At 50.3% G+C, this 12,099-nt stretch overlaps 1 protein-coding gene across 1 annotated transcript; it reads left to right on the top strand.

Annotated features, from left to right (window-relative positions):
* Positions 1 to 3,317: 3,317 nt before the first annotated feature.
* LOC120036865 (potassium/sodium hyperpolarization-activated cyclic nucleotide-gated channel 4-like) lies at positions 3,318 to 7,919 on the top strand (the record flags this gene model as incomplete). The annotated part of the gene is made up of 2 exons (XM_038983161.1): positions 3,318 to 3,482; positions 5,938 to 7,919. Coding segments are annotated over 2 exons (2,147 nt in total), but the record flags the coding sequence as incomplete, so codon positions are not given.
* Positions 7,920 to 12,099: the final 4,180 nt, after the last annotated feature.

Raw genomic sequence — 12,099 nt, 5'->3', positions numbered from 1 at the left:
TTTGAAGGCTCAGTACAGACGGGCAGTTCATGCGGCGCTTGGCAGACGGACAGTTCAGACGGCGTTGGGCAGACGGGCAGTTCAGGCGCCGTTGGGCAGACGGGCAGTTCAGGCGCCGCTGGGCAGACGGCCAGCTCTGACGGCTCGGGACAGACGGGCAGTTCTGGGCAGACTGGCAGTGCAGGTGGCTCTGGGCAGACTGGCACACCTGTAGGGAGGAGACGGAGAGACAGCCTGGTGCGTGGGGCTGCCACAGGACCCACCAGGCTGGAGAGACCTACAGGAGGCTTGATGTTAAGAGGCACCTGAAGGACCGGGCTGTGAGGGAGCACTGGAGCTCTGGTGCGCAGCCTTGGCACCACTCCCCCAGGCTGGAATACTACTCCAGCCCGTACCCTCCAGAGTGCAGGCACAGGTTGAACCGGGCTGTGGATGAGCACTGGAGATCTAGTGCCTACTACGCGCACCTCTCCCTTAGGCTCCACTCCCACATTTGCCCGGTACGAGCGAAGCGTAGGCATAGGACGCACTGCACCCTCCCAGCGCCCCGGAGACACAGCACGCAGAGCCGGCGCAGGATACCCTGGACCGAAACTGCGTACCGGAGACCAGACGCGCTGAGCAGGCACAATACGCCCCGGCTGGATGCCCACACTCACACGACACTTTCGGGGGGCTGCCCTATAGCGCACCGGGCTATGGGCACGCACTGGCGACACCGTGCGCTTAACCGCATAACACGGTGCCTGACCAGTAACGCGTTGCTTATGATAAGCACGAGGAGTGCGCTCAGGTCTGCTACCTGGCTTAGCCACACTCCTCTCTAGCCCCCCCCCCCCCCCCAAAGAAATTATGGGGCTGCCTCTCGTACCTGTCGCGCTGCCTTGCTGCCTCCTCATATCGCCGCCGCTCAGCTTTCGCTTCCTCCAGCTCAGCTTTGGGGCGGCGATACTCCCCAGCCTGTGCCCAGGGTCCTTCTCCGTTCAATATTTCCTCCCAAGTCCACGAGTCCTGGTTTTTTGGCCGCTGCTGCTGGTTCCTCTCACGCTGCTTGATCCTTGTTTGGTGGGTGGTTCTGTAACGATCGTCTACTTCGTCCTCCTCCTCAGACGAGGAGAGGCGAGAAGGATCAGAGGACCAATGCGCAGCGTGATAGTTTGACATACTGATTTATTTAAATGATAGACGAAACACGAAAACACTTCAACAAACTACAAAACAAATAAACGATGTAGACAGATCTGGACTTGAGAACTTACAAAATACGAAGAACGCACGAACAGGAACAGACTACATACACGAACGACAAACCGAAACAGTCCCGTGTGGTGCAACATACACAGACACGGAAGACAACCACCCACAACAAACAATGTGAAACAACCTACCTATATATGGTTCTCAATCAGAGGAAAACGTAAAAAACCTGCCTCTGATTGAGAGCCATACAAGGTCAATTAAACCTGACACTTAACATAGAACAAACAACACAGACTGCCCACCCAGCTCACGTCCTGACCCACTAAACACAACTATACAAAAGGAAAACAAGGTCAGGAATGTGACAGTCCATGTATAATGACTTTCATCTTTAGTTCTGACATGGGTCCAACTCGGGGTTCCTCTGTCAGGGTCGCAGGGTTTGTCCCTCCATTTATCCCTGGTTCTCCAGGATTGAGTGTTAATCTCTCATTGTTTAGCGTTGAGCTCTAGCTTCTACTCATTGCTCCATGCTGGGTCTTCTACAGTCAGAGTTCAGATACCAGTGCTAAGAGTCTGGGCTTTACATCCCCTTCTCTTAAGACAGGCAGATAAGGCCGGAAGAAAGGCTCTGCAGCTCAGTGTCTCATCTCAGCAGTGCTGGTTTCAGCCAGAAAGCCACGAGGCAAAAGGATTTAACACAGCCAGGCAGGGCAGGACGCTCCTCTCCAGAGGGGATTACTGGGAGCAGAGCAGGCCTGCAGAAAACGGACCCCCAACACAGGCAGAGCCATGGTTGACCTGGGAGCACGCACACACAAACACACAAATGGGGTTACCCAGCAGCGCAGACACACACAACTGCCCCTCACACACACACACACACAGGATGAGCTGCACATGTTTTTCATTAGGGCAGTCATGGTCAGGGACAAGGAGGCTTTGGCTGGCTGGGTATCTGGCTGCACTAGAGAGAAGGCAGAAGCCCTCATCCTCTAACCCGCCATGCACTGTACAATACACAGAGAGGCAGTATGAGAGGGGAGAGCGAGAGAGAAAAACAGATTAGTGAGAAGTGAGATTCAAAGTGATATGATGGAAGAGAGATTCCTAGTAAATGTTACATAGGGAGCAGTCGAAAGGCAGTTAATTTTGCACCAACTGAGAATTGAAAAGAAGAGTGTGGCGTTGGAAAAGGCTTTTTCTGAGAAAGACTAAGTGTTATCGTGGGATTGGGACTGAGAGTTGGAGAGTAGATGAAAGTGAGAGTCGGAGAGTGGCCCACAAGTGGGATGTGTGTGTGATAGTGACAGAAAAGCACATGGCACGCATACAGTAAATTCACACACACAATCACACTCACACACAAACAACACACACACACACCCGCGGCAGACACACGGCATAGGGGTGCTGTTGGTGTCAGAGCTCCACAGCACGGCTGCCTGCTAAGTGGAACATTATTCTCCTGATCTGGCATGACAGAGGAGGTCTAGCAAACCTGTAAGCTTTCAAAATGGCATTAAGTGCTTCAGCTGTGGATTACAGAAAATTCTAATTTGTAATGCTAAAAAGGAGAGACAAAAAAGAGTTCAGCACAGGGGTAGGCGTCCCTGGTCCTGGAGTGCTGCAGGCACTTCATGTTTTTGACCTGGAAGTGTGTTGAATTTAGGCAATCACTGAACTGATCTATTAGCTCAGTTGGTCCGGTGTGGTGCCTAGTTGGAACCTAATCCTGCAGTACCTGTGGCACTCCAGGAACACGGTTGCCTACCCCTGGTTCAGCGGTTCACGTTTTTGTTCCCCATTTTCGTCATCATAAATGGTAAGTGGGACAATAGTGATATTTATCTATTTTTCACAGCAGTGTGCGTAATCCCTTCAGGTCAAGTTCACACATGAGAGAATTCAGTCGGGGTGATACATGTCATAGGAAACATTAGGTCTTAATACTTCTGTCAGCCTTCACAAAGATGTCCCTGACGTTTGATAAGAAGTGGAGCAACGTTGACATAACATCAGCCCTACACGACAACAGGATCTCTACCTTGACCATAGTGAACATGTCATCATGCCGTCATAGTGTCGACGTTCCTCTCTCCCTGTGTCCTGTACAGAGATCTGTCTGTTGACGCGGGGTAGAAGAACAGCCAGCGTCAGAGCAGACACCTACTGCCGTCTGTACTCTCTGTCTGTGGACAACTTCAACGAGGTCCTGGAAGAGTACCCCATGATGAGACGGGCCTTCGAGACCGTGGCTCTGGACCGGCTGGACCGCATAGGTAAGAGACTACATAGTACAACATGACTTTCAACTCCATATGTATCACTGTAATTGAGCTGATCGTTACAGCCAATCATCTGCCTCTCCACTGTCAAGTATTGTGAAGTATGAATGTATTCAAAGACGTGTTACAGTCCCCAGGTAACACTCTGTACTAGATTGCCACTGATTCAAATCCCGGATGGAACAAATGAAACGTGATGTTGTAGTAAATGAATATGGTTTGGCTGAGTAAATTACAAAGTGAGTCAGCTGCCAGTCACTGTACTGTACATGGAGGTGTCTGTCTGGGAATCAAACACAGATGTGCCAAAGCTGAGGAATCCTCTGGAAGGGAGCTGTTTCCAGCTAAGTGAGCAGCCAGCGAAGAGGAGAGGAGGCCATGCAGTCAGTGTTTGTGTATGTTAGTGACCTGCTCAGGGCCAGTTGGACCAGTAGGCCAAGCAAACAGATATGTCATATTAGCTCAGATGTCTCCACCCCTCCCACGCTGGCCTCCACACATCTGGCACCGTGGTCCCTGGCTGCCAGGGAGGAGGGACGGATGGGCACCGCAGAGAGAAGAGAGGAGACAACTCTCTCTATTCTACAGGATATTGTTTTATTATCTCATGTGATAATCTCTCCAGGCAGGGACAGTGATGTAAGTTAAAGAGAGGAAAACCCCATGGTGGTGGTGAAGAACTCACGATATATAGCTCACCTAGTTGACCTAGTGAAAGTAGTGTATTTAGTTTGGTTAGTTATATACAATTTACATAACAGACAGTGACAGATAAAATGTCCGGTGCTAACAGTAAGAGAATGGATCATCTCACATCTGTTGTATTGGCCCTGAAGAACAGGGGAGGTAGGTGTTTGGAATGCAGTAGTTAAGTACATAGAATACTGGTTCTTTTCACTCTAGCACCATTTCAGTGATGTGTACAGCGTGTGCAATGATATGACACTTCATTCAGTTCTCAGCCAGCCCAGACAAATAAAAGATTCACAGTGAACGTCGGCACACCTCTATCATAACTGAACTATCTCTGCATGCTTCATTGTGGCCCTGGGTATGCCTCTAATGAAATGTTGAAAAATGGCTGCAGGCAGGGGGCTCTTTCTTTGGTGAAAATGGTGTTCACCTTTCCCCAGCCCTCCTGCATAATGAAGTCATTCACACAGCGAATGCCCTACTAATTAATTACTGTCTTAATGGACCCTGTGCAATCGGATCAGAGCTGGGCCTTCTACGGCGACGTGCGAGCGGCGTCGGGGTCAGGGCGGACCGAGAGACAGCCCCCAGCACTGCTCCCCCTAATCGCCAGCCTCTCATATCTGAAATGGAGAGAGATTGATCTGGGCCTAATTGCATTGACAGTAGTGAGCTGAGAGTGCGGGTACTGTACGATTTCAACCCTTTCAGGATTAGTGGTTGAGAAAAAACGCTTGTGTGAATTAACCCTGTCACTGCTGGCACGTCCACCCAAGAGGGATAGGGCCTGTGTTGAGTTCACCTTTTCCCGAAGAAAGGCTATTTGTTACTTAGCTCGTCATAGTGAGCTATTTCAGGCCATCCCCATCCTGTCTCTGTAATCTGGTGAGTGGCTGACCCCTGACCCCTCCACCACTGGCCATGGAGCTCTGGCCATCCAATGACAGCAGAGGAGCACTGCCCTACACTGCGAAATCACTGACGTTAGTGTGAACACTGACCAGTTCCTCATTCTTTCCATATCAGTCAGCCATGTCCCCATTCAGAGCCATGTTTCATCTGCATTCACTTTGCCTCTTATCTACGGCTCCACAGTAAGAGCTAGTCAAACAAACACACACACACAGCCTGCTGGAGCTATCATGCTTCCTCTGTGTTATTCCCCTTGGTAGGCTACGTTCCCTCCCTCCCGCCCTCCCTCTCTCTATCTCCCTCCTCCAAATTTCAGCCAGGGTTTCTCTTTTCAAGCTCTGTCCTTGTGCTCGGTGCTGTTAGGGAGAAGTGCTTCAGAATGCAGCGACCGTGTGACATAGGAATCAAAGAGGAGTCTGGGAGTAGGCTGATCACAGCCATTCTGACGCCCTTTAATAGTCAATGTGCAGCCTAGGGGCTAAAACTCAGTAACACTCAGTGGCCTTTGTTGGCAAATGTGTTGCTTGTTCACAGGATCAGAGGTGATTATGATGTAGCTGGTTATTGTGCAGTAGGGCCAGGCAGTGTGTGGCTAACTGTATAGTGAAAAAATCATGTCTAAATCAGATGCAATTCCAGAGTGTTTAACTAACTAACTGGACGATCCGGCTGATTGTTCTGTTTCTGTGTTGTCTGTCTGTCTGTCTGTCTGTCTGTCTGTCTGTCTGTCTGTCTGTCTGTCTGTCTGTCTGTCTGTCTGTCTGTCTGTCTGTCTGTCTGTCTGTCTGTCTGTCTGTCTGTCTGTCTGTCTGTCTGTCTGTCTGTCTGTCTGTCTGTCTCACAGGGAAGAAGAACTCCCTCCTGCAGCACAAGGTGCAGCATGACCTGAGCTCCGGCGTTCTCAACTACCAGGAGAACGAGATCATCCAGCAGATTGTGCAGCATGACAGAGACATGGCCACCTGCGCCCACCTCCTCCAGAACATTCCTCGACCTCAGCCCCCATCTCCGGGGCACACCCCCGTCATCTGGGCTCCCCTCATCCAGGCACCCCTGCAGGCTGCTGCCGCCACCACCTCTGTGGCCATCGCTTTGACGCACCACCCCCACCTCCCACACCTCCCCGCCGCGCTCTTCCGCCCGCCGGTCACAGTCCTGGGCTCCAGGAACCTCCAGGACCCTCCCCCCGGCCGGCTGAAGAAGTTCCACACGTCGGCTCCCACCTCCTTCATGGGGCCTGAATCCCCCTCCAGCACCCCGTCTAAACTGCACTGCTCTGGGATGGACACAGCCCTGCTGGCCTCCTTCCGGGCCCACCACACGACTCAGGGTTCAGGGGCAGCCAGCTCCAGTCAGCAGGCGTCCAGCAGCAGTGGAACCCAGCCTGGGCCTACCGGGGCCTCCGCCTTTCCCTTTGGGCCTTTCTCCTCCTCCGGGGGCTCTCCCTCCCACAGCACGGCACAGAGCACGGCCCAGCTCCACTCACAGCCTCAGACGCAGCAGCCATTCCGCTGCACCACCCCGCCTCTCGCTGCCCTCTTCCAGCAGGGAGCCATGGGGGGAGCAGGGATGGGTGGAGCAACAGGGGGAGCTACTGGGGGGGCTACAGGTTGGTCTTCAGGAGGCGCTACCGGAGGTGAAATAGGAGGGGCTGATGAGGGGGCCACGGGTGGGACAATAAGAAGTGCCACTGGTTGGGGTAGACGTGGATCTATAGAAGGATATACTACTGGAGGGCATATAGGAAGAGCCACTGGGGGGTACTCAGGAGGGGTTAGTGGTGGGCACATTAGAGGAACTAGTGGAGGCCATATAGGAGCTACTGGTGGAGCAATGGGAGGGGCAGCTGGAGGGCATATAGGAGGGGCAATGGGAGGGGCTATAGGTGGAATGACAATTGGAGTTCTGGGTACCTCTAGTTCTGGTTGTAGTATCAGCCCCCAGTCCACTGGTTCATCCGGCAACATTCAGCCCTGTCAACTGCTCCACAGCCAGCTGCCCCTAAAGCCTCCACAGGTGGGCTCCCTGCAGCAGTTTGCAGGCGGGGGCAGGACTCCGAGTGGGTTCTACCACTCCCCCCCTCCAGGCTCCCCATCCTCCTCCTCCACCCAGCAGGCCCCAGAGGGCTCCCCGTCTCCCCTAGCCCAGTTCAGCCTTCCAGGCTTACAGTCTGGACTTCAGTCTGGCCTCCAGTCTGGCCTGGTCCCTCAGCTGTCCCTGGAGAGGTCTGCCCTGGCCTCGTTGGCCCAGTATGGCTCAGCTAACGGCTCGCCCTGCTACACCCCTCTGGGGCCTAGCCCCACGGTCCAAAGCCCAGTCACAGGAAGGACTTTCCACTACAGTGACTCGTCCAGTGCCACAGGGTCCCACAGCTCTCTGCTCATGGCCCAGACCTCCCTCCCCAGCCAGCAGCACGCAGCCGGCAGTGAGTCTCTGCTGGGGCTGGGCAGCTTCTCTGAGGATATGAAACTATTGTCCTGTTCTAACCCCTCCCTGCCCCAGGATGTGGCCCAGGCCATGGGATACTCCTCACTCCCACGTTCCTCACCCTCTCGCAGCTCACCCCCACGCTCCTCACCCCCACGCTCCTCCATGGAGCCAGGATACTGCCTCTCCTCGCCCTACTCCTCCCCCATCCTAGTGCCCAAACCCTGTAGCTCGGTGTCAGGACACATGGCTCCTCCTGTCCCTGCCCAGATGTCTCCAGGACACCTGCAGCACCAGACTCAGTCCCCCGTGGCCTCCCCGGCCCTGCCGCCACGGAAAGGCTCGGCAGCCCACTCTGAACTAGAACCTGTCCACTCCAAACTAACCTCCAATTTGTGAGGTTTGATCACACCCTCCTGTGCACCCTCCCTGGACTAGTACACAAACAATCTTCCTGTATGATGTCATTCTCTTTTAGGCTTCACTGTGTTCTAATCGTTATCATTTCCACTATCTTAATATTACTGTGATTTAAAAGATGACACTTAACCAGGTAACGTCGAGCTCCCTAGTCTACTGCTCTTTCTTTGTTTTTGTTTTGTCCTCGTCCCTTTTTTATTCATATGTATATACATAGAAATATATTTAAAATATATGCTAACCATACGACAGGAGGGTGTGAACAGAAAATGATATCTATTTAAGAGATGGTCATTTCTTTCTTTCTAACTATGCCAAATTCATATGATGGGGTTTGGTTTGATGGTTAGATGGACAACACAATAGTACTTTTTTGCAGGAACCTATGCACTAATACCTGCATGTATAGATGCTTTTTTGTGTGTTTTAAAAGAACAGAATCAACCTTTTCAGCGGAAATACATGCTTCAATAAGAGCAGACTGACTTATTTTTTCATCCCATACAGGATCACATATTGTTGATCCTTAATCATCTATTATCAATTAGATTACTTATTTATCCACTGTATAGACTTTACGAAACCTTCCGAGGCGGAAAAGAGATTTTAGGAAACCAAAAAGAATTTGCCTCCCCTTTGGCCTGTGTGTCGTTGTATTGTCGTAATATTGAGGGGTGTTGAGTGGGCTACAGGCCCTCCATCCCTGTAGTGAGACAGACATCAAGTATGATGTGTTAGTGATAGGCTTCCTGCAGTGTCCTCAACCCTGTCCTAACAAATTCACTTTGTCTTCCAAGCTCATCATGCCGCAAATGTTTTGGATGGACAAGGACAAGTTGAGCCCTGCAATCTGTGTGCTAGTGGACACAGTGTGTGCATTTATGTGTGTGTGATAGTGACTGAGTGTGAGTGTGTGTTTGAGTGTGTGTCTGTGTGTTTAAGAGAGAAAGAGAGGGAGAGTAGTCTAACGCAAGAGAAGATCTTGCCGGACTAACCAAGGAGGGTTTTGCCTTTTCACAAAACTAGGACTACCATCCCAGCTTGTGTGTGGAGTTGTGTACCTCCAGGACCTTTCAATCTCTCAATGCTAGAAAACACTACACTCACTAGTGCTCCAAGAGCCGTCAATCACACATACTTCACAGTCAGATAATGTAGCGAACACACAGGAAATAGACAATTTGGACATAAGCAATTACGTTTGTTATTGTAATGATATCAGATACCTGTTGAAGTGCTGCTTGATAGAAAATTACTACCCACAGCTGCTATAAGGTCAACAGACATTCTCCCACATTGAATGCCAGTGTTGAGTTGAACATGTTGAATGTATGTGCATTTCATTTATTTTTATTTAGAATAAATATGGGTTATGCGGTTTTACATCAAGGAGGTACAGACAGAAAGACGGGTCATGACGGAATATAAATGGTAGTTGGGGACAATTTCATGACCTGTATGTTGAGGTTAATCCCAGCGGACAAGAATGGTTGAAATTATGTCATTCCAGCCAGATAGCATGACTTCATTTCAGCAACATAACATGATATAATTTCAACCAACCAGCTGTATGCCTGGCTGTGTGTTCTGTATAGATAGGTAGCAGTAATCACCTCTGCTTCTCTCCACAGCCCATCCCTCTCCTGCTCTCCTGCCCATCATAAGGAGCAGCATGTTACCCTGGGTTCAGACAGCTGGGTCCATCTCTATGTCAGTCACACCACTCAGCCACAACACTCTTTTTTAACAACACAGCACCTGACCTCTGACCCATGTAGGCCAGCATGGGCTAGTTGACAGAAGTGCACAGTGACCACACTCTAGTCCCTCATTACTACCTCCCTCAGCAGGCCTGTAACAATGGCTAACCACACACACGCACACACACACACACACACACACACACACACACACACACACACACACACACACACACACACACACACACACACGTACGTGCGTGCGAGCACACACACACACACACACACACACACACACACACACAGGAACGTACACACATGGACATGCACACACTCATGCACATGCGTACACACACACACAGGCCATGGCAGTCTCCCAGTGCAAATTGCAGTGTTGAATTTAATTAATTTGAACAGGACAGTAAGATTTCTATTGATTAAAAGGGCTTTTAAAATGAGTTCTGTTCTCCTATTGGAGTGAATGCAGATCTAAAGTATCGGTTTTAAATCGTCTCTCTTTCTCTCTCTCCCTCTGTTTGTTGTTGTTGTTTTACACCTGTTCTTCTTCTGCAGCGAGGCGCTATCTATCTAGACATCTCTGAAATATTTATTCACTGTCGGTGTCTGTCTGACATGTGGCACCTGACTCCCTGACAGGCCGGCTGACGGTGGGAAACCCACAGACATCACCTCCGACAGACAGACAGGGAGGGAGGGAGGGGGAGGCATTTATTCTCTCAGATAGAACGCTCAGCAGCATGATTGGCAGTACACAGGGAGGGAACAGGGAAGTGATCAGCTCCAGTGGAGGAATATTAATGTCTGTAGCGTGTACAGTGCAATCGTTAAAGACTGTGACTGCTGGAGCTGTTAAAACACGAAGCCAATAGACTACCGTGGCTGTTTCACATCTGAACAAAAAACAAGAACCTCAACCGGTTTGTTTATTTTCCACAATATGACCTTATTAAGTCCAAGAGTTGGGAAATGTGACTACTTTGGATCGGGGTTGAGGGAGCTAGTGGTTGAGACAGAGGAGTAAATGTGAGGAGACACTGATAGATTGAAGGAATGACGTGGTTGGACAGACGGTCAGGGCGCTGACAGGTAGACAGCCAGCCCATGGGGTGCGCAGGCTGACGAGCTGCTTGTTTTCTGGGGGACGTTGAAGGCATGTCACCCCAGCCTTATGATTGTTCCTGAGCGCTCGTGTAGGTTCGTGGGAGGGAGGAGGATATTGATTTGTGGGTATTTGAGGCAGCTTTTGGGTGTTGCTGAGGTAACGGTGTGTGTGCCTGTGCGTTTGTACATGTGTGTCTGTAGGAGAGATCGCAACCCAGCGTTCTCAACCCAGTGCCAGGGTCGATGTCTGGGAGTGGTCGGTGTCTGAAGATGGGTGGGCAGGGGAGGCACAGGTCATGGCTTAAAGAGAGATAGGCACAAGACAGTGATCGATTAGCTGTGTCTGGACCTGACCTGGAAGACCTGGGCCATTATCACACATAAGGAGGTGCATAGTGTGTCAATCATTACAGTCTGCCGCTGTCATTCAGGGAGCTGTCAGTGTCCCGTCTGAATGTACATGACTCTGTATCTCACCTAGGCCACACCTACCTAACACTGAACTGTCTGGTCTTCCTTTGATGCTATTTGTTCTTCAAGGGGATTGTGTTATTTTTGGCCATGTCTACACTTGACACTTACATGCAACTTCTGCTATCAGGATAGGAAGATCGCATTGAAAAGACGGCCACTTCAGGAGGTGGTCAGGGTTGTATTGTGTGCAGATTTCTCCTCAGTCTGGACACAATCAGGCTACCGAAAGTGCATACAGTGGGCGACGTCATCAGCACTCTGCCCACAAGTCTCCAGAAAACGTGTGTTTTGGGTGCGAGCTTTTCATAATAATGTTGGAGGAAATGCATACCTAGCATGGGAGGAATGTATTTACTGGCTTCATAAATGCTAGCCAGCTAGCTAATATAAAAAACACTATGTTTTGTTTGGCTAGAGTTATGCTAACCTGTTTGCAGTCTCTTTAGCTTTGCTAGCTAGCTTGCTGGCTAGTTACAGAGGTTAGTTGGCTAGCTACAGTAGTTGGCTACTGCCATCAAGTTGTTTTGTTAATATCAGATTTAGCCTGTTCCAACATTTGCAGAATGTATACTGCATTTGAATATAGGGAAAAGGGAATCCGGACACAATGTGGACACGGTAGACACATTTAAATGTAGGTGTAGACGCATGAGGTGTTCGGAATTGATCAGAACTCCATGATCAGAATACAAAAGCTGCATGAACTGTCAAGTCTAGACATGGCCTTTGATTAATTGCTGCTGATCTATTTGTACATTTCTATAGATTGTCTTTAAGGATGTCTGTGGGGAACAGAGGCAAACAGGCATAGCAACTTTATGTCCTTGGAGATTTCAGAGCTCATCCATAAAGACCATCTATAG

This window comes from Salvelinus namaycush, unplaced genomic scaffold (assembly GCF_016432855.1).
Source record: "Salvelinus namaycush isolate Seneca unplaced genomic scaffold, SaNama_1.0 Scaffold1490, whole genome shotgun sequence".
Lineage (NCBI taxonomy): Eukaryota > Metazoa > Chordata > Actinopteri > Salmoniformes > Salmonidae > Salvelinus > Salvelinus namaycush.
This window is presented reverse-complemented; position numbering and strand designations above follow the sequence as displayed.